This window comes from Serinus canaria, chromosome 5 (assembly GCF_022539315.1).
Source record: "Serinus canaria isolate serCan28SL12 chromosome 5, serCan2020, whole genome shotgun sequence".
NCBI lineage: Eukaryota > Metazoa > Chordata > Aves > Passeriformes > Fringillidae > Serinus > Serinus canaria.
This window is the reverse complement of record NC_066319.1, coordinates 1,808,322-1,835,667: the sequence shown is the minus strand read 5'-3', so window position 1 is coordinate 1,835,667 and position 27,346 is coordinate 1,808,322. Positions and strand designations below refer to the sequence as shown.

Sequence of the window (27,346 nt, the reverse complement as noted above, 5' to 3'; positions counted from 1 at the left end):
GAAAGGGAAAAATAATCTCAATGTTCATTTGTCCTTATGCAGATAGGCTTCACAGAAGTTTGGGAGGATCACTGACAAAATGTTTTTAGCAACTTTGTTTTAGGCTGTCATGAGAAAAATCAGGAATGATGATCACAGAAGAATGTAGGTTTTTTTCTTGTCCCAGAAGAGTGTTTGACTGTTACCTCTATTCAGCACTTGTGGAGCCATCAGATTTTCCCAGATAATCTTTAAACAAAGCTGGGATTTTGCCCTTTCATATCCACTCCATCCTCAGAATAAGAAGAATGAGCATGTGGCCAAAGTCCTGTGCTGAGAAGTTGGAGAATTTAATGGAGCACTCCTTACAGGCAGCTCCAGTTTGTGACACAGAAATCCTGTAAGAATTCAGCTTCCATAAAGGCAGCCACCTTCACCAGGGAGCCTTCAGCTACCATTGCTTCATTTGTATTGAGCAGCTGAAGTGGAGTTTGTCTTTACTTAAAGCAAAAATTCTTGTTTAGTGCCAACAAGTAAGGACATGAGTCATACCCTGCTCTGAGGGTTTGAATTTGTTCCTTTCACTCCAGTGTTGAGGCAAGACACCTTGGGCATCTGCCTCTAATCTGCACTGCTGCTGCAATGCCAGAGCCACTGGAGCTGCTGTTCTTAGACTTTGCTCACTTGCGGCCGTAAAGAAGGAACTCATTCTCTGTTTCATTTTGAAGGAGAGGACAAAACATTTAATTTTTCCACAAATCAAATAGTGTTAACCATTTAACCAAGGAAAAACCTACCAAAACCCCCAAAGAACACAAAGCCACTTTTCTCACCAAGTTAAAGGACTCCTCTAGCTCTGGTGGACCTTTTAATTATGACGGAATACACATTTCCCAGAGGAGACCAACCTGAATTCGGTGCACACTGACAGAAGACACAAACTGACTTTCTCTGAACATCTTTTTCCTCACTTGTCTTAGTCTTGAAAAGAAAGTTTGGGAAAGATTTGTACTTAAAAACAGGATATCAGCTTTTCTGGAAACACTGAACTGACCAAGTGAATATTCAGCAGAACAATTTCTGCCCTAGTGCAGGGTTTCTTGTCTCCAGTTTTAATCCAAAATATGAGGAGAAAGAGCAGATGGGGAATGCAGAGTCCATTTCCTGTTTTCATAAAGGCTAATGTGTGGAAATACAGAAAAGTGACAAGCTTTTGTAATTCTTACACCATAAATTGTATCTAGGAGGAGAAATTATCTAAATGGAAGTGCTCTTGTGCCTGGTACCTGTTTTCCTTCTGCCTTTAGTGCTTGGTAAAGAGGTAGGTCTTTCCATCTGTTCAGGAGACAGACACTTCCTTTACAGAGGAATAAATTCTCAATGTGGATATCTGTACTTTATGTTCATAACTGAGGCTGGATTACTCACTAAGTAAATTGTTGGGGAGGGGAAACATGACATGTATTTATGTTTAGGCAATTGCCTCATCAGATTCCTTCTTTTAGTGAATCACTGTGCTATGCACTTTTGACTCAAACACAGAATTCCTCACAGCAAATAATGGCAGCAGATGTACAGAGAACTGGCTGGTTTGTTGATACTTACCTGAGGTGGGTTTTGGAAAAAAAAGATTGTCCAAGCTGAGGAAAGGCCTGGGCTGTGGTTCCAAATGGTCAGGAGTGCTGCTGGGGGGTCTCTGCCTGGGGAAGATGCCACTCCTTAAGTGAGCAAAGCCTGGAAGGTGTCATGGGTTTTGCACTTTATCTTTGGCTGCTGACTGCCTTTTTTCATAACAGGAAATCTGAGTGGTGTGTGAATGCTGTGACTCCAAAGTGTATAAGGTCAAAGCAGTCTTTGTTTTTGTTACAGTGAACTGCTCAGCTTTCCTTGAGGGCTTGTCTCCTATTTTGGGAAGTTTCTGTCATGTCTGCAGATTTACACAGTAAATGGGAATATCAGATGCCAGCAATATTGCCAAATTATGCAGCTCAGACCCCTGCTTCAGTCTGTGCTGCTGGTTGCCAACTAGTGGATAGGTTTTCTGAGCTAGCCAGTTCCTGGAGATGGCAGAGTAATGGCCATACAATGGGAAAATTACCTGGAAGGACCTGCTTTAGATTTGCCCTAAAAGGAAAATCCTTAGAGCCACGTTGGTAGGAATTGTTCTTAGTCTCTATTGACTTGTCATTGGTAGTGTTGGCATATTTTACAGCATTGAAGTTTGGGATTTCTGTGCTTAGAAGCATTGTCACACACAATTCTTACCCTGAAGCCTAAGAGAATGCTAAAATCAGGTCCTACTTGAGGTGCTGGTTCATTCATGAATATACTTCTCAGGATGCCTTTATGTGTATGGAGAACTCTGTTTACAGTTTGCTCTCTGTAAAATTACACAGATGAGATACATTTTTGCTGCAAACAACCAAGGAGATACCTGTAGATTAAAAAAAAAAAAATCCAAACACAACAAACCAACCTTCCAAGCTATAATGAAAAGTAACAAACAAACAAAAAATTCATGCATAAGCTGAATAAGTTGTTCTGAAAAGAGGTATTTCAGCTGAGTAGAAATGCACAGTAGCAGTGGCAGTTAAAATACTCTTGCTGCTCTATTTAACTGAAGGAATACATCATCAGAGAAAATTATTTTTGTCAGAGTGCACTAAAGCTAAAGCTGTATCAAAAACCTGTCTTTGATGGAGTTGGATTACAGGCTGATGGAACTAATGCCACATATAAAACTGAGTGGTATAAATTAGGCATGTGCTGAAATTACAGTTCAAGTACATACAATTGGAGTTGATCTGTAGAAAAATAATTAAGGAAATCTTCCTATTTACATGAAAGTATAATGAAATTCTTTTTTTGAAAAAACTGCTATGGCATTACAAAGTTAGGAAAAGGTAGTTTTCCTTTTTTTTTAAATATCTGATATGGAATGTGAGCATTAGGCTGGCAGTTTTACAGGACTCTTCTTTTTTAGTTTTGTGCTAAATGTTCATTTGTAAATAGAAACAAGTGTATTTGCTGTAATAAACATTTAAGAATGCATAATGTATTTTTTCTGTATCAGAGGCAATGTGGTATGAACCCAGAAGTTAAAAAGCTAAACAACTAATGCTGTATTCAGAACTAGTTTCACTTATTAAGAGATATCCTATTTTATTCATATAACTATTCAGCAATTAATGAGGATTAATAAGGAAATTAATCACAGTAAACCCCTGAAATGGTCCAAAAAAAAAAAAAAAACCAGCTGAAATATTTTTCATATTTAAACTTTTATTTCCTGTTTAAAAAACTCTTAATGCAGGTTTATAATTCAGATGAGTATCGTATTGCTCTGTTTGAATTTGCTTTAATGCCATTTACTTTAGCTTTAATTTCTTTACGTACCATATGTTCTTGTGCTGCAGGTCCTATTTACAGTGTGAAAAAGTGAGGTCTAAACCATCAGAATCAAACAGCTTATATGTCATAAACCACCAATATGCTGAGCCTTTGAGGCACTTAAACAAAAGTAGTCCCTAATAATGTCACTTAATAGAGGCAGAGTCTGTAAATAAGGAACTGCCTTGTGCGAGTCCCGGTGATAAAAAGCTGAGATACAAATCCATATCTCAGCAACACCATGCTGGTGATCAATCAGCTCCCACTAATGCTGCCAGCCTGGCTGCTGGGGCAGTGTTTGCCTTGTGCTGCAGCAAAATGAGCCTTGCCACGGAGATGGCATCTCCTCATCCTGTGGGAGCTCCAGAGCCAACAGAATTCCCAAGATAATGCACCTTGCTGTGTTTGCATAGTGCTGTTAACTCTTCACCAGCTCTTGGCTAATGCAGTAAGAATATGATGTGGGCACTAAGGATAACATAATGTCAAAGCAAATGGCACAGAATCGTAATCACAGGGTTTGAATACACCCTGCAAGACATTGAAAAGTGGTTTGGTATTTCAGAGCACTCTGTGCTGTTGGATAGTCATTTTAAGGTATCCTAAATAGCAATCAAAAATAAAGCTAATTAAAACACCACTCCTTTTCCCTTTGCTCTAAGTATCTTAATGCTTACACTCATGGATCAGTAGTTCACTGAGTAAGTTTCAGTAGTTGCTGATATGGAAAATGAGGAAGGTATTTTCTTGCTTCTCCTTAGCTCTAAGTGTTCTAGAGGCTCAAGAGAAAGTCATGCCATAATTCTAACCAGCAGCTGTGCTGAGTGTCTGTGGGAGAGGAGAGCTCATTTGGCATATTTGTTGGTTTGCAGATGGCTCTGTATCCCACCACAGAGAGTTCATGACTCACGCTTACCTTGAATTTTCTGAGAAGTCATTTTAAATCAAAATTCTGATTTGTCAGAACTAAATTGTTCAAGGGAAAAGAAACAATAAAGATTTTATCAGTCTAATTCCCAATATTTCCAGGATTTCTTCTGCTCAAGTGGTACAAAGCTTTTGTACATTCGCAGTTTTGGTATGGTGGTACTTCAAGGACATAGAAGTAGCCACATTTTATGATTCTGTTATTCTTCTACTCAAAGTTCAGTAACAACTTCTGGGAAGCTGCTCAGGATGGTGAAACCAACAACTTGGGACTCAACTGAAGCTTTTAAGCACAGGTTTTAGTCTGAGTGTAGCAGCTGTGCAGGAGAGATTCAGGTCCATCCTAATGGAGCTGGCAGGCAGGATTCCTTAGCCCTGATGATATTATTTATCAGCCCCTGCTCTCCCAGGCTGAGCTGCAGACCTGTGAGCACAGGGCACACCAGTGATGGTGATGGGTTCTGTGTCAGAACCAGGAAATTCCAGCTGGGTCTGCACCCACAGGGTTTTGTGCTCTCAGACTTACACTTTTGGGTGACCCTGTTACATCACTTGTTATCTGGAGAAGAAAATCAAACCCTTCTTAATCATTGCTGTCAGAAAGGTCTCTACAAACTGTTAAGTAATCTTTGATGGATTTGTAATCAATATTTTCTTCTAAAAATCTAAGGCTAATAAGAGTCTGGACTGATCAATCCCAGGCATATTCTGAATTTTTGTTCAGGATATTTAGCTAGGAGATTTGGGTCTGAAAGTTTTGGCCTAAGAACATGAACCAGTTAGTTTTAATTTTAATGGATAATAGTTTTAGAAAAGGAAAGATGACTCATAATTTAAATTTAGGGTTGCAGCTAGAGGTTTTAGAAAACAGATACATAGCTTTTTTCAGCTGATTGAGATCTGTGTATTTAACAATATGATCTAGATCTCAGCATTAAATATTTACAGAAGTAAACAATGCAGGCAAGTGTTTGAATTGCTCAACACAGTTGAAAACTTTTGGAACAGGTAGAAAGTGATACTAAGAGAAATCAGATATTTTTCTCATATTTGACTATCAGATATTTTTCTCATATTTGACAGACAGTTTTCTCAGATATTTAACTCCACAGACATCTCTGATATGAAAGCCTCTCCTGTTAAGCTGTGAGTGTAGTGATCAAACCATTTAAGTTCCATGTAGTCAAGCTCAGGACAGCAATTTCCTCCTGCATTACACAAAGTTTAGAAGGAGCAGCAGTGATGAAACCCCAACCATTGAAATAATCAAGGAGTGCTCTGACAAGTCACTGGAACAACTTACCCACATTTTTGTTGCAGAACAACACCCAACTGGTGTGCTTTTATGGTAAAGAAAAATGTCTTAAAATGTCTTAGGAATTCAAGCTTAAGTTAATATTCCTTAGTTCCCCTGTGGTGTGTGAGTTAACACTGCAGGTTATTTGATTTTAATATTGGTTAGTATTTAATTTCAAAACTTAGGTAAGTCTTCATATCTTACCTTCTTAGAAATCTTCTATTAAAATTACAAATTTCATCATAGAGGGAATGAATTCATAATATAAATATGTAATCACAATGAATTTGATTTCTGTATAAAAACACATTAGTGTTTCACTGTCATCCTCTCTAATAACAATCTGGACCAACATCATAATGTCTTCTTTTTAAGATGTGCATTTAAACAAACTGGGTCAAGTACATTATGTCTTATTCATGAGCAGGTAGAGGGAAAATACTAAACTCTTTGAAAGTACTTAAAAATTTAAGGTAATTTATAAATTTAAGGTAAATTCATTCTATTATATTAAGAAATATTAAATTCCAGGTAATTCAGCCTTTTAAGGATACATGGAAGATGTTTATTTAACATCTGCTATACTGTTTAAGTTCTAGTGTGATTGCTACCATTTCACAGCTTTTTCAGCACAAAAAGTAAATATAAATGCCCATCCTGATTCTGAAAATGTTGAGCTAATAAATGTAGTTGGGTTTTTACAGATGGCAGCCATAATATGAACAACATTTATGATAAACCTATAGAAACAGTGGCTGGAGCAACTGGATCATTAAAAAAAGTATTTGTTAAGCATTATTCAGTCTTGGTTCTGAATTAATAAATAAGGGATTAAGGAGTAGTTATGTGAGGCTTTAAGTATAGAGTGATAAAACAAACTCCTGCATTTCTATGGTGTATATTTTATCCTAACTAGATGCAATTTCCTTAAATAAGGCAATTTAATCAGTATTTAGTAAATTTGTCATTTGATATTGTAGAATCTTTCATCATATTTCACTTTAATCAAGAAAGGTAACACCTGTGGTTTATTCACAAAAGCTCCTTTTGTTAAATGAACACCCGCAGGCCATGAAGCAATTACATTTGTTGCTTGTACCAAAGTGGGAGGCACTTAAATAGACCTTAGTAGGGATAGATGAGAACTTGCAGACTTTATTCTTTTGTCCAGCACTGAGATTAGTTCTTATCATAGCTCAAGAAGGAAGCCTCTGAACTGAAAAGATGGGAATTATTTAAAGTTCTTCTTAAGTTGGAAACTTTGATATTGCTGGAGGTGATGTGAATACCTCTGACCTTACGAAAGTTCAAACATCTACTCCCAGCTGATTGTATGTGCTGATGTTTTTGGAGATTGCAAGACATTCATGTTTATAAGTGCCCTAAAATCACTAGCAAAAGCTCTCTCAAAACAAAAACCTCAAACCACAGAAGCCTGCTTTCAGTTAGTTGGGTTTGGGGGTATTTTTGAGGCAGATAATGTAGTTTTGTTAGCTTTATTTGCAATACATTTGTTTCCTAATATGTCAGTTAATGCAGCACAGTGTTCTTATCTCTTGAGTTTGAAGATAATTGAGTAATCAAAGAAAAAAGTATGGCATCATGTAAAGAGACCAAAATAATATAATTATTTGATTATTCCCCCCATTTAAGTAAATTAATGTTTTATGCTGGTGAGTATGCATCAGACACCTGCCCTGCACTTCAGTTCTGCCACTTTAACTGCACCACTGAGTAAACTCCAACAGCTCTGCAAATTTTGCCAGTTTGTCTCAGTGAAAGATGTTTATTTGGGGTGAAAGAGAATGAACTACTGCTTCCAGCTCAGTTGTTCCTAAGGATAGTCTTGTTCTTCTGGTCTAGAGCCTGAGGAGGGAGCAGAGGGGTGTCTGATGATGTCTTTCATTGTCCCACTTTGAAGCAGCACTGCAGATTACCGGTTCTGCCTGAGAACAAGGGAGGTAAATCCTGGGATAATCTGCACAGAACAGGGGCACAGGGGCTGCTGAGGCAGAGGGAGTTGCCTGCAGACAGTCAGAGACAGCATTTCACAGCAGCCTGCACTTCTCAGGAGTTGCTGGTTCTGCAGTCCCACTCATTTTGTGAAAATTCAGCTGCTGGGTGTGTGAGACTTCCCATCTTTAGTTCTGGCCGGTGTGTAGGGAGATCAGGAGGTTGCCCAGCCCAGGGCAATGCTTTTACCCCTCATCAGTGTGGGTTTGCAGTCACTATCCCTCTGTGTGGTGGGAGCTGTGATTCCAGTGGCACTTCTTGGATGCAGTTAACTTTCTCTAAGAGGTCCACTGCCTGTAGATTCCAAATGCAACCCTGTGAGCTTGTCACACAAGTGGCTTTCCCTCTGCCTTGGGGTTTTTGGTAGCAGCAGCACATTGCTGTGCAGTTAATACATTCTTCTAAAAATACAGGTTTTTAACAGCCTGGTTTTTTTGTTTTTTTTTTTTTTTTTTTTTTTTTTTTTGGTGAATATTATTTCCAGCTAGTGTTCTTGCAGAGCTCTGCAGTTTCAGATTGGGTCCTGGCCTCTGATGCTCCAAGTAACTATTCCCTGTGAGTAATCCCACTGAGATCAGTGATGTGGTATAGACATGGCTTGGTGCATAGAGGAGGATTGTCTTTATTTCAAAGAGGTTTATACTAATTTCAGTTTTTTGGTTTTTTTCAAAATTAATGATTATGGCCTGTCGCTGGTTTTACATTTTCCAGTAATTTTTGTGATTTTTATTGCTTGACTTGATTCTAGGTTGTTGTGAAGTGCCTAGATGATGGACAGACACTGCAAAGGTGCATTATCCCTAGATGAATCATACACTGTGACAATACTCTTAATGCTAAATTCAGAGGTGTAGGGCACAGTCATACCTTCCAGGGAGAGCTGCAAAAATTACCTTAAGTGGTGAATTTCAGGATGTAGGAAGACAAACTACTACTGCAAATATTCTGCCTGGAATGCAAAATGTGACCTTCTTGACAAATAATTATTCCTAGTACTGGAAATAGTTTTATACCATTGCAGGCAAAACCAATTTATTTTAATTTTTTGTAATTTTGGAGGAAGTGTTTTAGAAAGCTTTTGGATATACTTGAGTCATGAGTGGTTCTTTATTTTACCCAGTAAAAGATGAGCATCGCATTCTGCCTGTGAATTGGGAGAAGTGAGAAAGCACAGGGGGAGCTGGCGGGGAAACAGGAGCACACAGAAGTGATGGTTTTGCAGCAGCATGAAATGGTAGCATGGCTTTGCTTTCTATATCTTAGTAATTCTAGCTTGTCCTGTTTGTGTGCTTGCTGAGGGAGTCTGTCACAGTGGCAGCACTTTGGTGGCTGACTTGTTCTTGCAGTAGGTGCTGGAGTTGGCACCAGGAAGGTCAGGTGCTGCCTTGTACTGGTATTTGCAGCTGAGAAACAAACTCGTGTGTGGGTGTGGGCACGGGGAGTGCTTTGGGTGGGTCCACTGAACTAAGTGACCACAGACATCCAACTGCCCTGCTGGGCATCCTAAACAGGCTGTGCTCCACGGAATCTTTGAGGAAAACAGCAGTGGCAGCACATGCTCAAACAGACCTATCAAAACCACAAGATGCATGTTCTACACAGGTTGTTTGACTCCAGATAGAAGCTTTTGAAAATGTATAAATTCACTTCTGGTTGGGTTTTTTTTTTTTTTGTTTTTGTTTGCAAAGATGCTTGTGTAGGAGGAAGGCCAAAGTCATCTAGCTGGAGCCAGCTGGCCTTCCCAGAGGAAACCCTTTGGTGCATGTGCCAGGAATCTGATCAGCATACCAAGCAACAAAGGTGACAGACAAGCTGAATAGGGAATTCCTGTCTGGAAGGACTGGGAGAGCAAGCAGTGGAGGAGCTTGGCTCAAGCAGTGGAACAGTTAGAAACAAAGGAGGTGGCATTCCTTTATCCCTGTGGCAGGAGATGGTACCAGTGGGTTTCAAGAGGGCTTAGACATTGCTGGGAACATCCTAAGATGCTGAGGGCAGGCTTTGTGCCCTCTGACACACCTCCAGCACCTTTCCTGGTGCCACAGCAACACAGGGCTGCTTGGGAGGGATGGCCAGGCTCACAGATGCTTTCTGCATGTGTTTCATGCTGCCAAAGTGACCTGTTGTGTCTCAAGCCACAGCTGGCACATTTGCCACGGCTCAGCAGAGGGGCTCTGGCAGCAGTGTGCCAGCCTAGGATGCTGCTCTGGTGACAGACATGTGGCAGCATGGCTGAGCAAGAGCCTCACATGAAAGCCCAGGTTCCCAGGGAGTGTTACCTGGCCAGATACCTACAAGTATCACCTGCAGCTTGCTCCAGTGGGGGACCTGCATTTGTTTTTACTGGTTTACAAACTGACTTTACTCTAGAGTGGTATTTCACTTTGTTTAATCTGTTATCCATGAACTCTGTCTTATGTAGAATATTGTGTTTACAGTGCATGGCTCAATTCTAAAACATTCATGCTACTTGTACTTTGAATTTCACTTGAAATTGTTTATTTATTTAGTTAGTTTCTGTATGTTTTTCCTCTGAATTGTAGTTGTAGTAATGTTTCAAGTAGATACTCCATAGCAGTGTTTCAAGTGGATACTTGGTTTTGGAAAAATGTATGTTTAAAGTCCATATTAAATATTCTCTAGATTGAGAATATGATGCTTCACTTAAATTTTCAGCCTGGTTTAAAATTTTAGAAACAAGACCCAATTAGAAAATTATTAAGTATTTTATTTGGTAACTTGAAAGAAGTTATTTGTATCTGAAACATTTTAAAGAAAACATTACCAAATACTATTGTATGTTCCAAGTAGATATCTTAGTTTAAGACTTGCAGGAGCAACTTTTTCACATATGAAAGCTTCATCCTCTCATTTAGGTAACTATTACAGCTATGTTGTTATTTCTCATTTTGTCATTGAGTCAGCCAGTGAATGCCATGAATCTGTGGTATGTAATATAGTAAATGCATAATATATATGGGCAATGAAAGGTCTTTGTCATATAGTATAAGGTCACCATCATTAATTTTCAAATTATAAAAAGGGATTTGCTGTTTTGTGATCATCATTATTGCAATATAATGTGTTGTGGATTCTGCCTGCACATAGAATGAACTGTGATCTTAATTAGAACTTTGACAAGCCTACTCCAATAAAATGATGAGATTATTCGTAATTGATGTCACAATCAATTACCAGTTAGTTCATCATGAATCTACTAACAGGTCTAGCCTTGGTGCTGGCCCCAGGATGTTGATGAGTGTGTGGCTGCCCTGTTCATGCTGTTACTGCGACAGGAGGGCAGATTTTCAGTCAACATCCTAATGACCTCTTTTGAAGTCTATTAAATTAATGACCCTGTCACATTGGTCTAACCTCTTGCATCTTCATTTTGGGTTTTTTGTTGCAAACCATTGGTTTTTGAGCACATGATAGAACAGATACTTTGGAGCACTCCTTCTCATCCCTCTAAATCTGGCAGTGGGTCTTAGTAGACTCAATAAAATTTAGTTCATTACACAGTCATGAAATACAGAGCACAGAAATCAGGAAAAACACTGTAAGGCAAACTGTGCTTAACACCATCCTGTTCTGGTTTCTTTTTACATTTCAATCTTGCTTATAGGTGCCAAAAGGACATGTCTGGTTAGAAGGTGATAATCTCAGGAATTCTACAGATTCCAGGTGCTACGGACCTGTTCCTTATGGGCTGATAAGAGGACGCATTTGTCTTAAGGTATGTGAAATTCTACTATCTAAAAACAGTTGCATTAATACATTTTTAATGAGTGGGTGTTAGGCACTGAAACTTGCCTCCCCAGCTGCCTGGCCACAGTAAATGTAAAGGAAAGCATGAACACTCCACCACCTGCTGTAAAAGGATAAATCAACAGTGACGGGGTTTTTGGAGGGAGGACTTTGGAGCAGTTTTCACTGCTATGAAAACGGAATGAATTGTTTTGCAAGCAAATCCAAACATGATAAAACCACAAATGTACACACATATGCCCTACTGCACAGATGTACATTTCATCCTTACTTTGATTCTCCCTGCAAAATGATTTTTTTATTGTTGTAGCTCTGTGGTCCAAAAAAACAAAATGGAGGAAAAGATTATCTTTCCAGGACTTGCACACATACTTTGGACATGTAGCCTGGCCTTGCTGCTTTTTAAACTAAAAAAATGCTTTAAATGAATATTGTACTGTATAAACCATCACAGTTTTATCTCCTTTTGCTTCAACAATTCTACAACTTTATTTCACACTGAATTATTTTTTGATATTATCTGTGTTACTAATTTACTCTTTTACCAAAAATAAGAAACATAGCACAATTTCCTCTCAAAAAAAGTTTCATCTAAGAAATAGGGGAGTGTGTATTACACACTTATGCACCTGCTTTTAGAAAGCTGGATTTAAAGTTGTGTATTCAGAACAATAAAAAAGGTTTTTTCCATATACTTCAACACATCCACAAACCCATAATTTAGCACACCTGTATTACACAGGGAAGATTAGATCTTTCCAATTTAGCAAAGCCTTATATCCTTTATTTACAGTATTTATGAACACAATTTGGGACTTTTCAGAAAAACCCCTTGCAGCGATTGGGCACAATCAGTAATTGCTTTCTAAACCTCAGACAACAGGGCCCCCTCAGTCCTACTGGCAAATTTTGGGTGACCTCTGCTCCTCCTGGCTCACATTTGCTCTGAGTTCTTGCCTGGTGTTTACTCAGGGCTCTGCCCCTTCTCCTGCTGTCTGCCTTGCCCTGCACACCAGAGGGAAAAAGGCTGGTTCCCAACAGGGCTATTTTTATGACCCAAGTTTTAGCTTGAATTATTGACTACTAAGAGACAAGCGATGCTAATCTGCTGACACTCCTCTAATGAGAAAGTGCCAGTAATAATGCAACTGAAAACAGCATTTCTCCAAGCTGATGCACAGGTATAGAAAAGCTGCTGCTATTTACTGCTTTAATGTTAGCAAATACTGAATATATCAAGAACCTGTGTGTATGGACAGCCAAAATCAGTCACAGTATCTCTCCACAGCAATAGATTTTGTGTCCAGCTTGTGCCCTGACAAGGAAGGTGTTTGAAAGACCTTAATGAAGTGACTGACAGGACTGAACCCCAAGTAAACTCTGTACAATGAGTGGAACTCACAGATAATTCACTACTTTAGGACTCCTGAACATTGTCTGTTAAAAAAAAAATATTATGCAATCACTTGATACTTAATCAAAATAATTTAACCAGATTTCACATGAGTTGTTTAATGACAGTGGCATAGAGTAGTGATTATTCAGGTTTTTGTGAGATTTAAGTATACGGTGCCTAAAAGCAAAAATGGATTTGTTCTTCAAATGAGTGTTTCCAGTTGGGTTCTTTCTGATACCTCCCATGAGCACAGAGTGATGCTGCTCCTGTGTATTGCTGCTGCACACTGCAGTGCAGGGCAGCAGGTACAGAGTGCACAGGGCTGCCTGGCCACTGGCCACTGGCCAGGAAACCTCTGAGTGCTTTTAGTACAGCCTGCTGCAGCTCTGGCTTCTCTTCCATCCAACAGTTTTTACTTCCTTCAGAATGGAAGTTTTTGTGTTTGTGGATTTTGGAGGAGCCTTTCAGTAAGAGTGCCTTTCAGTACTGAGTTACTTTTTTAGGAATGGATACAAAAAAACCCAAGTATAATCTGGAAGTCAGGGATTTCAACAGAAGAGAGTGAGTTTAGCCAGTCTAGCTGGCTGCATTTGTTTAGCCAACCTATTCTTGGCAAAACATGAATGTTTATCTGAAGTTTAGACCAAGGGTTCTCAGTCAGGGTTGGTGCAGCAGTTTTTAACCCTTACAGAAATACCAACACCTGATTCTTGTCCTGCCACAAGGCCATGCCATAAAGGGCTGCTGAAATCAAAGCAGCTGCAAATTCAGGAAAAGCACTGGGAATCCTGCTTAGAACTCATGCTTCATCCTGTCCTAGGTAGGATATCCTGTGCATTCCCTTCCCTGGATTTAGGCTCCATGTCACAACTAGACCTGTGGTGTATCTTCAAAAGAGCTAGTTAGCCCCATTTATGCCCCGTCCATCAGATCAAATCTATCTATGTAGGCCAAAGCAGAGAGGGCAAAGAGCTGCTAATTGGAAGAGCCAGTCTGAATGAGCAAGTCACAGTCAACTTCTGTCAGAACTTTAAAGACAGAGTGGCATGTCTTTGTTTCACAGAGGAGGGCTTTCCATCTCTTTCCAACAACCAGTATTATTTCTCAGGTTCTTCCTTGCATGCAGACTAGATAAAACATAATTTTCATTCTAACTCTACTGCTAAGATTACTGTGACAAATTTCAAACTACACTGTCAAAGCAACATTTAAAGCTAATTTGATTACTTTCACTGAAAGAAAGGCAAGTTGCAGTAGGTGTGATTTGAGTTGCCTGAAATGAGATTTGTGCTGGAGTGAACAGACTAAAAAACTGCCTACCTTCTCCAGGCCTTGACTGAGATCAACTTAGATTTGTTATATGGGATATTTTTCTTTCCTTTTACTTCTGCTTGCCTTCAGGGCCAAACAAAGACTTGACACCCAGCCTGAAGCCAGCACAGGCCCTCTGGACAGCTTTGAATTCTACAGCTTTACTGCTAACCAAGATCACAAACACCCTTCTGTTGTTGGCTTGTATCTGTATTTTTGTGAGGAACTTAAAATTGCTCACCGGCTGATGAGCACAGAGACAAGACATCACCTCTGTGGTTCTGTGTCAGCAGCTGTTCCTCCTGCTCCCCCCTGACTGCACGTGCCAGAATCCCAGGAATTGTCTGAGATCTTGCACAAGAGCCTTTTCCTGATGCACACTTGAGGTCCTGAGCATGATTCTCCTTCTGCCTTCCTGATGGGGCACAGTGCTGCCAGGGGCTGCCAGGAGCCTGCAGAGGGCACAGCCCCAGCCAGGAGAGAGCTGCTGCTGCTGCCTCCTGCCAGGCCTGTCCTGAGCTGCCTCAGCCTCTCCTGACACAGCCTTTGGGGCTGGGGACAGATCACAGGGCTAGAAATAACTGAGCCTTTGCCTGTGCTTCCTCTTTTAAACGAGACAATTACTCTTTCACTCCACACAGAGAGCAGCAAAGGCTCCTTCTGTGTTCTGGCTGCTCCATGAACTCAGGATTGCTCTTAGGTTACTGTTCTTATACCTTAAGATCAAATTCTAATGAAAAATAAGTGAGATAACCATAATACTGACAGATGCTTTGGGAACAAGGTAGCAACAGCCCACCTTTCTCTATCTAGGCTGCTTCATCTTGGGCAGGGGCTGTGAAATTTTTATGTGCTTAGAGCCACAGAGGGCAGTGATTGTTCATCCTCATCTTTCCCTTCTTCCTGCTGAGCCACTTGTGCCATCTTTGAAAGAGACACAGACATTCAAGGGAGACAAAGGACAATGAGGAAATGAATGTCCTTGCTTTCCTATTGCCTATTTTTTTTTGCATCCAAGACCATCCTACATGTAATTAATGACTGTGTAAAGTACTCCTGGGAGCATTCAGTACATGAACAGCTCTACAGGTAGTTTCTGGAGAGAAGATTTGCTTATTGGCCCGCATCACTCTCTGACACCTGTACTTGGTGATGAGTTGTGCTCTTCCGGAAATAACTGTCCCTTCTCAGAGGAGCTTCATCCAGAGCCTGGGTGGTGGAAGGCACTTCCACCCCTTCATTCCTGTATAAGTTTGTTTAAGTTTACCTGTAGCCAACAGATCTTTTTTCCAAGGTTTGGTATTTCCATTTCAAAGGCCCATCTTGAAAATACAAAAAAATAAAAATGCACCTTACCACAGGGAGGTCCATGTACGTGGTACGTTTTTTCTCCTAGATGGACCAAAAAACACATACCTGATCTTTACAGTCATGAAGAGCTTTACAAGCTAGAAAACACTGATTTGGGAAGATGCTCTTTAGGAACATATTTATTTCCAAGGGTGAAAAAAGCAGTGGAATTCATGAGGCTCTCCATAGCAAAGCATATCTCCTGTATAAATTGTAAAATTCACACAATGGAACAATTCCTTGTAATACACAGGATTTATTACTCCTAGTAAGAGAAGCACATCAGTGAGCAAAGTTCTTTACCAAAGAGAGAAAAAATTATAATGTTTATGAAACTATTCCAATAACAAATGAAAACACTAAACTTTGGATTGTGATGCAATCTCTTGTGACTGTTTTTATTTTACAGATCTGGCCTCTGAATGACTTTGGATTTCTACGTGCAAGCCCCAATGGCCACAGATTTCTTGATGATTAAAAGACTTAAGTACTATTGACAGTTTTCCTAGTATTTTCTACTAAAATGAATGGAACTATTTTTGCTTAGAATAAACACAAATATTACTTGACAAAGATATCTCTCTCTGAGATTACACCTAACTTTAGAGTGGGATTGATACACTTGTGTCATCAACAAAAATTATGTGCCTGCCATCAGCAGGTGGTGCCAGGGCTGGCACTGAACCCAGCACCAGTGGGGTTCCAGACCTGCTGGTCACTCCCAGGAGTGCTGTGGGGTTTCCTCTGGCCCAGTGGGGTCAGAGCACAGCTTCCTCCTTAGCTTTCCTCTCAGGAATGATGACTCCATTTGTTCTGACATGGAGAGCCTCAGCCCAACACGTGCTCCTGCTCCAGGCTGCCCAGGTGATGCCACTGTCATGGGGCAGGCACAGCCACTGCTTCCAGCTGCCTCCTCCTCCTAGGCTCCAGCCCTTGAGAGGATTTGATGAACTTAAATATTTAGCTTACAAATAGAAAATGTTCCTGTTTCCCACTGTTGAACTTTGCTCTTCATTATCTTCAAAGCGTTCTCACATCTGTGCCTCCTGATTGAATTCTGTCATCTGAGCTGTTACAAGGATTTAACCTAAGAAGAAGGGCCCAAGAGCTGCTTCAGACTGAAATTGGAAGAAGCTACTCTGTTGTTTGCTGGGAAATAAACTTTTAGATCAGGAGATGCATTCCAGTTGTACAAACTCCTGTTCTGGGTTGGAGGTGTTGAGCAATGAGCTCTTCAGCTGCAGAAGGAGAATCCCAGCCTCATGTCTGCAGAGCTGTGTGAGCAAAGGGGCACTTGACATTTTTAACCCTGAGTGAACTTCTTCTTGTAGTGCCTCCCTTTTCTTTAACATACATTTCTTTAGCAGATTCTGTCACTTGTTTGTCCAGTCTTTTGAAAAGTTTGTAACACTCAGTGGGCTTCACTGAAAGAATCATTGCAGGATCTGGATAACAAGTGAACATGTGTCACAACAAACCACAGATACATCTTTGCTTTCACTCTTGGAGACACTGTAATTCCCACCACAGCGACAGGACAGAGTGTAGAGTTGTTCATCTGCCAAAAAAGAAAACAAAAACACCTTTAGTGCTGGAGAAAATCAAGAATTTATTTGGAGTTTTCTTCACAAAGCTGCTCTTAGTAACAAATAACCTCCCACTGCTGGGTTGTATCAGTATCTGTGCTACCATTTGTAGCTCAAAAAATAACCTCAAAATGTTTCAGTGATTGAGGTATTCTTACACTGAACAACCAGGGCCAGTGAAGTCTCTTCAAAAAAAGAAAACAAAAACAAAAACTCCAGTAATAACAAGGTACACAATCTGATGATACTGAAAGAAAAATGTAAGTGGTGTTAGGCATACAGAGCAAGTATGCTTCCAAAACAGGCTGCTAACCCAGGAACCAAAACAGAAGAAAGGAAAGTAGGATTTTCCCCCTCACAACTTAAAAAAAAAAAAAAAAGTTAAATAATAAAAATAAAAATCAGCCATTTATTCCAAAAAGCAATTAAACAAGAAAAGCCACAGCAATAGACAGGAGGGAAGGAACAGTGGCAGATGAAAAAAGAAGCACAGGCATTCTACCATCACAGGAAGGGCAAGATGCACAAGAGATATGGGAAAAATCTATGTACTCTCAATTATACAAGAGGAGAGCTGGGTGAAAAGTGGTACTGCAGGTGAGGGTGGGGAGAAATGGAGATGGAATGGAAAGTTAAGTTCTAATCCAGGTAATCTCAGAGAGCAAAACAGCTTTGTCCCAGGAAATACAGCAAAAACAGCACTTAAAGTGAGACAACAGTGGTGCAAGATGCAGAAGAAAACATTAAGAGGGACAAAGAAAAGCATTAGGAACCAGCAGCAAGGCACTCATACCTTCATTCCAGGACATGTCCTCAAGATAAATCTGTTCATGAAGTGGCCATTCTTTTGTCAGGTTATCTTCTGTAAAGCAAGCATGACAGATGTTCAGTCTTTTCTGCAAAGAAATAAATCCTGCAGAAGAAATAAGTCCTGCAAAAAACACTTGTAGGGGAAGACCAGTCCAAGTGCTTTTTTATGAGAAAGAGTCTCTGAGCACAGAAAGAAAGTCAAGTTCTGCCTGTACCTGAGAGATCTGCTGCCATTTGATCCCCCAGACTCTTCCAACATTGAGTACAGCATGAAATGAAAAGTGTGCAACATCTACAGGTAACAAAAAATGGAGTTAGAAAACTTCCAGAGCTTCCTATTTGGAATTAATGAATCAGGATTGCTCTCAAAACTTTTATAGGATTGGTGGTGGAGGTCTGGGTCATGCCTCACTGCTAGAAAGTACAAAAAGGGCAGATGAGCCACCTGAAGAGAACTGGTACACTGCAAATTCATGAGCTTACCATACTTCAGGTAAAGTAACTGAATCATAGAACCACAGCGTCATTTATGCTGGAAAACCTTTGAGATCATTGAGTCCAACCATGAAAGTAATGAAGAAACAGCTGAGGAAAAGTCTGCTCTCTCTTCTATTCCAAACATGGTATAATACAAAGCCCGGGGAGCAGAATTCCAACAAAGCTTTTCTAATTCATGCCTGCAATTGTAATTTTAAAAATATAAAAAATAGATTAAAAAAAAAATCAATGGGCAAAAATAATCCTCCTCACAAATCCCAGGCTGAACAGAGATTGTTATTCATTGTTATTCTCCATCTGATGCTCAGATCCTGAAGGATCAGGCACAGCACGGCCAGCTGGGCAAGGGAGGGATTGTCCTGCTCTGCTCTGAGCTGCGGTGGCCTCTCCTTGAGTGCTGGGGCAGTTTTGGGTGCCACACTACAAAAAAGAGATGAGGCCATTAGAGAACATCCCAAGGAGGCCACGAGGAAGGTGTAGGTGAAGGAGTGTGAGGAGCTGCTGAGGGCACTGGGCCTGTTCAGCCTGGAGGAGACTGAGGTCAGACCTCATGGTGGTCTTCAACATCCTCACCAGGGGCACTGGAGGGGCAGGCACTGATCTCTGCTCTGTGGGACAGGGACAGCACTCAGGGAATGGCTGGAGCTGGGTCAGGGCAGGTTCAGGCACTGATCTCTGCTCTGTGGGACAGGGACAGCACTCAGGGAATGGCTGGAGCTGAGTCAGGGCAGGTTCAGGCTGGGTATCAGGAAAGGGTTCTTCCCCAGAGGGTGGCTGGGCACTGGCACAGCTCCCCAGGGCAGTGTCACACCAGCCTGACAGAGCTCTGGAAGGGCTTGGACAATGCTCTCTGGCATGTAATGGGATTCTTGGGGTGTCCTGTGCACAGCCATCAGTGATGCCCCTAAGTCCCTTCCAACTCAGGGATTCTATGAAGTCTGAAATCTGGTTATCTCAAAAACCAAAAGTTTTCTATTGGTACTCTTGACTTCCCACATAATCCAGTACCAGCTGTTGTCGGGCAGCTTTGCTCACTGCATTTATTTGCCTGGCTGGTTCAAGCAGGAGGAACATTTTCCAGAGATGAACAAAGCTTTTTTATTCTCTAGGTCTCCTACTAAAACCATTACCCAGCCTAATAGACCTTGAGCCAGCAGAAGCAGAGGTAGCCACCTAAAACCAGAAGCACAGCCCAGTCTGAGTTTGCAAGCAGAACATCCAACCCAGTGGCTCTCAGATTTCCTGTGCTCTTCCTTATTTCCTCTGTATCACTGTTATTACAACCATGGCTCCTTGCTGGTGCTTTCTGAAGCAAGCTGGTGTTCCATTCTCCCTCCCAGCCCCAAGGAGAGTGGGAATGTCCCACTGAGTGCTGAGTTCTGTGATGTCTGCCCAGCTGTAAAACTCTGTGTACAGAGCTGTCACTTCTGAAACCCACCCTGAACATCCAGGGGGAAGGACCAGAACTTGTGAAACAAATTTTAATTCCCAGCAGCACAGCCTGCCTGGCTTTGCCATCTATTGGATTTGTCTGACAACAAGAGGTGAAAGGATTCTGCAGCTCCATTGTCTCAACTGCAGGATCTAAGAAAACACTGGCAGGCTCATCAGAGAGGTTTATGAGCCTGCAATTCAAAGAGATTAAAAGGAAAAATCTACTGAGATTCTTTCAGGCTACAGAACAACATTAAATAACTATTAGCAGCTTGGTTCAGTAAAGCTTTACTAGAGCCCTTGCTGGGTCATTCAGAAATTGTAAAAGAGGAAAGGTATTTAAGTTTCACTCAGAGATACAATAAATATTTCTTGAGCTATTTAAGGCTGAGTTTTAGGGAAAGGGTTGCAAGCAGTAAATGGAAATCCAACCCTTTTAACAGTTTATGGTTATAGTAAAAATAGTCATAATGCTTGAAGGATTTTTCTAGCTCTTTATCAGGCATACATACTTAGGATTGATTTTTTTTTTTTTGAAACCAAACCCATTTAAACTTCAAGATACATACTGTCAGTCAAATGCTGTTCACAGTATCTACTCTGCATAAAAATCACCACAGTACTCACTGGATGTTTTCACAAGTTAATTTTTTTTCAAATAGGCTTTTCAGTTTTAAAACAATTACTTAAATTTGAGTCTTTTCAGACTCTTCTGACTTTTCTGAGTCTTTTCTTACTGCTGTCTCAATTTAAAACAATCACACTTACTTCAATTTGAAATTTTAACAAAGTCACATTAAGAATTTTCATAACAAAGAGATATAGAAATACCAAAACAATGCTGCTGCACTTGTTGCAGATGAGATTTAACTCCTGAGAGTTGAAAGGCTTGTGCTCCAGCTGAGGGGCTGCAGCCACAAATCCATGGCTGGAGAAGGAACATCCACTTCTGTCACACCCAGAGCACAACCTGGCACACTGCAGATCACTGCTGTTGGCAGCAAGGCCTGCATTAATGACCAGGTGTTACAAAATGAGCTGCTTTAGACTAAGTACAACTTTTGGTGGTGTTTCTTGCCCAGAGCAGCTGGAGAGTCTCCACCCTTGGAGACACTAAAGCCAGGCTGTGCAACTCTGAGGACTGGCTTTAGGTGGGAGATTGATCTTCACAGGGTGGCCTGGGAAGGATCTCCCAGTCTCTGTGCTTTTCTGATTCTGTTGAGAAGTTTTTCTTCTTTCCAGCTGTGTCACAAAAGCATGAACTTCTGGGGTTCAGGGGATTTCTAATGTGAAAAATTGTGAAACAGATTTTATCCACACTAAAAACTTTTGGTAATTATCAGAGTCAAGCTTGATTTTACTGCATATTTGTCTTTTTTAGGTGGGATATCAAACAAAGAATGGAAAAGTTTAAGAAGAAAATCTATTGACAAAAAACCCAAGTCCATTCTTCATAGGTAAATTGTTAGGTTTTTTTTCCCATCCCCCAGATTTTTCACAGGGACTGTAAGCAAAAGATTCACCATCATAAAAAGGTATATTCTTATATAGCAAAACAATGAACTGGAAAAAAATTCAGAAAACATACAAAAATGCAGTTCCTATAGGATTTCCAGATCACTAAAAGTCAAATAAGTATTTGAGTCTAACCTCTGAACAGTTTGTAGTTTGTCCCTTCCCCTTTAATTCTATGGCCTGAAGGCACCAAAAAATGAGATTATTGAGAAACCTTCAGAGAAAAGCAGTATTAAGATATAAAAGCACATTCACTTGTTATTCTCCACAATTCAAACAAAAAGAAAATTAAATCCACAGAGCCCCACAGAATTTCATCTCCTTGGAACTTCTCTGGCTACTGAATTTCTGAGCCAGGTAGTTCAGATTTAGTTAGTGTAACACAAGAAGGTACAAACAAACAAACAAACAGTCTGTGAAATGGGGGAAGGAGTGCAGTGCAAAGGGCTTCCTGCTGATGGGCAGCCACACTCACACACACACCCTTCAGATCCTGCTCCCTGGCCTTCCTCTGCACCTTCCTAACTTGCTGTGTTCTCTCTCTCATCACTATTCCCCTTAGCTGCTGTCTCAATCCCTTTGTTTCTCTGAGCCTTTATGGCAGTGTCTACGAATTTGTCTGGAATCCTGGCTTCAGAAGCATCTTGACAGGCATTCAAAGAAGTAGAATTTATTTCCCCTTCATTTTGCTGCCAGGGAACATGCTGGAAAGAATGCAGCAGCACTGCACATGTGTGTCAGGTGTGGCTGAAACACAGGGGGCCTGGGAATGGCACCCTCTGTCCCATCACCCAACGCCTGCCTCAACAGAGGTACAGCCTGATTCCTTTATTTACCAAGTCTTTCATACACAATCTTCTACAGTTTCAAAGAACTCATCTGGATGCCAAAGAATCTCAGAAAATATAGATCATCTTCAAATTACAGTCAAGACTAATTTATAGATTAAGGACATATTTATATGTCCTTAAATCCCAAGGGAAAACAAGATCCTGATGTAGCTCTCTACTCCAGTGGATGAACCTGACCCAGGCAAAATGGAACTTCATAGTCTGAATTTAAGCTTTAAGTAAAACTCACCAGACACTGAAAAATTCCCAGCTTAATCTCTAGTATTTCCTTTTCCCTCTGCACATACAATTTGTGAAAAGGGAAGGCACAACCACTATTACAATGGTAAAAGTACAAAAGACAGTGCTGGGCAGCAGAAATTCCTGTTCTGACATCACCTTCAGGCATTTAAAAAATAACTTTGAGATGACAAAATTACTATAAGTCTGATCTTAATACTGTTTACATCACAAATAGAACAAGATCCATTTTTTTCCATAAAATACTTATTCCACAAGTCTGTTTTCACCCCTCCCCCTCTCTTCCCAAAGCCACATGAAGTCTGAAATACAAGGTTATTGTGGTGGTTTTGTATGGCAGGCATTCACAGAAGTGATGAGCCACGAGAAGTGTCCTAGAAGTTTTGTTCTGATTCTAATTACTCTTTCTTTTGGTTACTGTTAATAAATTTTCCTTTATACCCTTGCAAAGTTTTACACCTACTTTACCTTTCTCCTAATCCTACATCAAGGAAATGAGTTAGTAAATACACTAGTGATTAACCAACACTAAACCCACCCCACTCATTAGTACATTAACAGAGAAATCTCAGATGAACAAACCAAACCCACTGCAGTTCTTTGAGTGGAGAATTGCCCCTGTGTATCTCCAGCACCCTCTTTACCCTGCAGTGATGCCACGGTGCCTTTGTGTCTCTGAGCTGTGGGGAGTTAAAAATCAGCACGAGGGCCAGGGGCTGATGGTGTGCCAGGGCACAAAGCAGGAATTCAATAACAAGCTGCACAGACAGTGGCCTTTTATCAGCACATTCCGCAGTGGTGGTGGCTCCACGTCAATGCTGGCCCCAGTGTGTCACTGCAGAGTGCCACCGAGTGTTTTCCCCACGGGCAAGCCACTATTATTGACTCCCCCCATTAACATGGAGGGTGGATATACATTTATTGAAGGTTCTAATGGAAGGCTGAGGGACTCCTATCCTGAGGCCAGTGCAGAAAGACAGCCTATCACTTCATGTAATGGTAGCCCATGTGTGACAGACCTGACCTACATTTCCCCCCTTTCTCACAACAGCCTGTCACTGTTTTAAGAAGCTATTTTCTGAGAGCTATAAAAAGGAATGCGTGCTAGAGCTGCCAAGTTAATATGTTATATTGAAATATTATTTACAAAGCTGCTTTAGAAAGGCTACTTTAGACTGTGGATGAATTATGAACAATACCTAACACCCACAACGTGCCCTAATGGTTCTGGTTATAAATTCATACACAAAGAACACTAGGTGTAGATGGATTAACACTTACATCTAAAACACTGCAACAGAACGGAGCATAAAACTTAAAATTAAAAATAATTAATGAAGCTACCTTTCTAAAATAAAAAGGGCTAAGGTCTGCAATCAGTACAAATTCCATAATAATTCAAACTATCAGGAAGAATGCCCCCTAACGTTTTGTTGGAAATCATTCTGTGTTTTCAGCAGCTGATGTATGTGTAGCTCAAGCTATAAATAATGGATCCAGGTCTGAAAGTAGGACAGGAGTGAAAGAAGCATTCCGTTCAGCATTGTAAAACACCATCTCACTACCACTCCCAGCCCCTGCTTAAATAAAGAGCTGCTGCCACTCCAGCACTCCTTGGCAGGAACCTACCACGCTGCTGCAGGTCATACTCTCGTTTTGTCTCCTCGTTGCCCAGAATTTTCCACGCCTGGTGGATCTCGAGGAACCGCCGCGCGCGCTCCTCCGCCTGCGCCGCCGCCACGCCTGCCTCCTGCTTGTCGGGGTGGTACTGCCAACCAAAAACAGGGACAAAAAGGCTTGGGGGGCTGCAGGTGAGCAGGGTGGGAGAGCAGCCATCCATCATGCATCTGGTACCCAGCTGGGAGGACAGAGGAGAGGAGAAGGTCTAAGCTGAGGAGCCAAAGGAAGGGAGGTGACGATGCCGGTCACAAGAGGAACCTGCCAATTTAATTATCTCACTGGAAGGGCAGCAGAGCCACCAGTGGCACGAGTGTCACCATGTGCACTGATGGCATTTTCTGGATAATTTGCTGATGGAATCACTGGCCTTATGGACAATTTACCTAGAGAAACAGAAATAGGTACACACAGGGACCATGACACAGGGACAAGGGGAGGTGCTGGCAGCACTCGTGACACTCCACGAGCTAAACATATTAAACACAAACATAGACTTAAAATTAAAAAAAAAAATTAAAAATATTTAAACATAAGCACCAATCACTGGCCTTATGGACAATTTAACTAGAGAGTGAATTGCACAAACAGAAATAGGTACACACAGGGAACCATGACACAGGGACAAGAGGAGGTGCTGGAGGTGCTGGCAACTCTTGTGACACTCCACAGAGCTAAACATATTTAAACACAAACATACACACAGGCTTAAAACTAAAAAATAAAAATTAAAAAATATTTAAACATAAAGACAGATTTAAACACACTGGCCTTATGGACAATTTACCTAGAGAGTAACTAGCACAAACACAAGTAGGTACACACAGGGGACCAAGACACGGGGACAAGAGGAAGTGCTGGAGAAAACATACTTAAACAGAAACACAGATTTAAAATTTAAAAATAAAAAAATTAAACATAAAGACAGATTTAAACACAAGCACCAGTCACTGGCCTTATGGACAATTACCTAGAGAGTGACTTGCACAAACAGAAATAGGTACACACAGGGGACCACGACACAGGGACAAGAGGAAGTGCTGGCAGCTCTTGTGACACTCCACAGAGCTAAACATATTTAAACACAAACATAAACAGGTATAAAACTAAAAAATAAAAATTAAAAAATATTTAAACATAAACACAGATTTATAGACAAGCACCAATGTTTAGTTAAAGCTATTGCAGATAAACTGAATGCTGCATTACACGTGCCTGGCTTTTTTTATGATTTAAATGGTAAATAAAATATACATGATCAAATATAATTTATACTACATGTAATTCTACTTTTGAAAATATGCCTGAACATCTTTCATTTCTTCCAGTTCAGTGAATCAATAGCCCATCCAAATACTTAAAATCATGGATCACTGGCTACAAAATTGTGTCATTTTAGTTAAGAAATGATTATTCAAGGACATAGTTATTCAAGAAATCCCACGTAAAACAGGCAATAATAATTAAAATGGTAACAGGTTTTGTTTCTCATTTGTGCAGATTCTAACTTGAGTGGTCCCAATGCCTACTGAAAAGGAACCCTCAAAGCTCCATCTTACTGTAGCTTCAATTCATCTCCAGTAATCTCTTTTTCTGCTATTTTAAATTGCTCAGTAGATGTGAAGGAGCAACAGGAAACAGCATTTAAGCTGAGAAAGTTCCAATATAATCAATATATATAATATGATGATAATATAATATAGTATAATATAGTATAATATAGTATAATATAGATAATATAATATAATATAATATAATATAATATAATATAATATAATATATATATAATATAATATAATATAATATAATATAATATAATATACTATAATATAATATAATATCAATATAATATAATACAATATAATATAATATCAATATAATATATATATATGCAATATATAATATAATCAATATAATATAAGTTCCAATATAATCAGGCCTACCAGCAGATAACTCTGTCACAGACCAAGTTTTCCCTTATTCTGGAGCTTTAAGTGCCCTTTATACCAACATCAGCTAGGGCACTGAAATGTGAAGCAGATTTTAAGATGTGCAATACCTGCTCTATAAGTGATTAAGCAGATTTCTGATTAAATTAATCTCTCTGAGTTTGTAATTCATTTTGGAAAGGAAAGAATACTAGTAATGTGTGTAGCTGACAAAATCCCAAATGTAAAGGAGTCTGTTTGCTCACTGATGGATCTGACATTGGCACTGATGGGTCTTAACCACACAAATCTCCTGCACAACAACAGCAGGGATGGCTGAGCAAAATGCTTCCACCTCAGGTGTTTTCCACACACAGGTGGATGTCCCTCCAACCTCACATATGTACAAAATCCTGGTTTTGTTCCACTTGAAGTCCCCTCTGCACTCAAGACTGAAGACTACCTCATAACTTGCTGAAAATACAGCTGAAGAACTCTTGTGATCCACAGAGATTCCTCCCTTTTCTATCTCTTCAACTGAAGATGCCAAAATTCTAATGGTGCAAACAAAACCAAAAAAATCTTGGTCACTGCATGAAGTCATTGTATTCTGTATAGATAACTGCTAGGTATTTGGATTGGCCACAAAGTCCATACCTTCTCAGATCAGTTTCTTAGAAATACACAGAAACATTCCTGCCTGCCTGCCCAAAGCAGACCCAAGCATACTGGCTTCTCTCCTGCCAACAATGCTGAGGAAACACTGCCACACTGGTCACACTTTCCCTTGGCTGCACCAAAACCCTGCCTGAGAAATTATTCTGAACTATACAGGAAGGAGACAGCCAAATACAGGAAGACACACACCACAAAAGTACTGTGGAAAAATAATAATTGATGCAGAAAATTAATTATTCTTCACATTTAACACATAGCCCTTAACTCCTTTCCTACAGATTTGGAAAATTTAGCTTCTGCAGCATCTGCAATCTTTATGTTAGACTGCAATTTCATCAACTCCATTGTAGGGGACCTACTCATTAAAATATGCACCTGTATCTATCTATTGCTCTCCATTTTGGTCTCCATGCCTTCTGAACATGTTTGCTCCTTCCTCTCTTGGCCTTTCTCACCTCATGCCTTTAGCAAACTACATCTACACTAAGAAAAATCCTCAAACATCAGCCCTTTTATTCTAATACTCCTCTTATTCTTTTCTTTGATTCCAGTGACCCCATTTCATCTGGATTTATGTGCTTACTGTTATGCTCTTACTGACTGATTTTCCCACTCTCTAGCTTGCTAATCAAAATCCAGGAATTTGTCTGCAGCAAAAATCCTCTCTTGATTCAACTGCCCTGCTCTTCCCTCTCCAAGAG

General features: G+C 40.3%; 2 protein-coding genes across 7 annotated transcripts in view; one reads left to right on the top strand and one right to left on the bottom strand.

Annotated features, from left to right (window-relative positions):
- IMMP1L (inner mitochondrial membrane peptidase subunit 1) overlaps positions 1-15,921 on the top strand; it is a 32,161-nt gene extending 16,240 nt beyond the window's left edge. For both annotated transcript variants that reach the window (XM_009097049.4, XM_050975822.1), the window contains 2 exons: positions 11,229-11,339; positions 15,838-15,921. In XM_009097049.4, coding sequence (XP_009095297.1) covers positions 11,229-11,339; positions 15,838-15,906 — 180 coding nt within the window. In that variant the 3' untranslated portion in view covers positions 15,907-15,921. The remainder of the gene's footprint in view (positions 1-11,228; positions 11,340-15,837) is intronic.
- Positions 15,551-27,346, bottom strand: part of DNAJC24 (DnaJ heat shock protein family (Hsp40) member C24) — a 33,303-nt gene continuing 21,507 nt past the window's right edge. For 3 of the 5 annotated variants that reach the window (XM_050975824.1, XM_050975825.1, XM_050975826.1), the window contains exons 3-5: positions 23,992-24,220; positions 17,808-17,876; positions 15,551-16,986 (exon numbers count right to left, since the gene is read on the bottom strand). In XM_050975824.1, the coding sequence (XP_050831781.1) occupies positions 16,862-16,986; positions 17,808-17,876; positions 23,992-24,220 (423 nt within the window). In that variant the 3' untranslated portion in view covers positions 15,551-16,861. The remainder of the gene's footprint in view (positions 16,987-17,807; positions 17,877-23,991; positions 24,221-27,346) is intronic. The other 2 variants (XM_018921966.3, XM_018921967.3) reach the window with 1 other exon arrangement.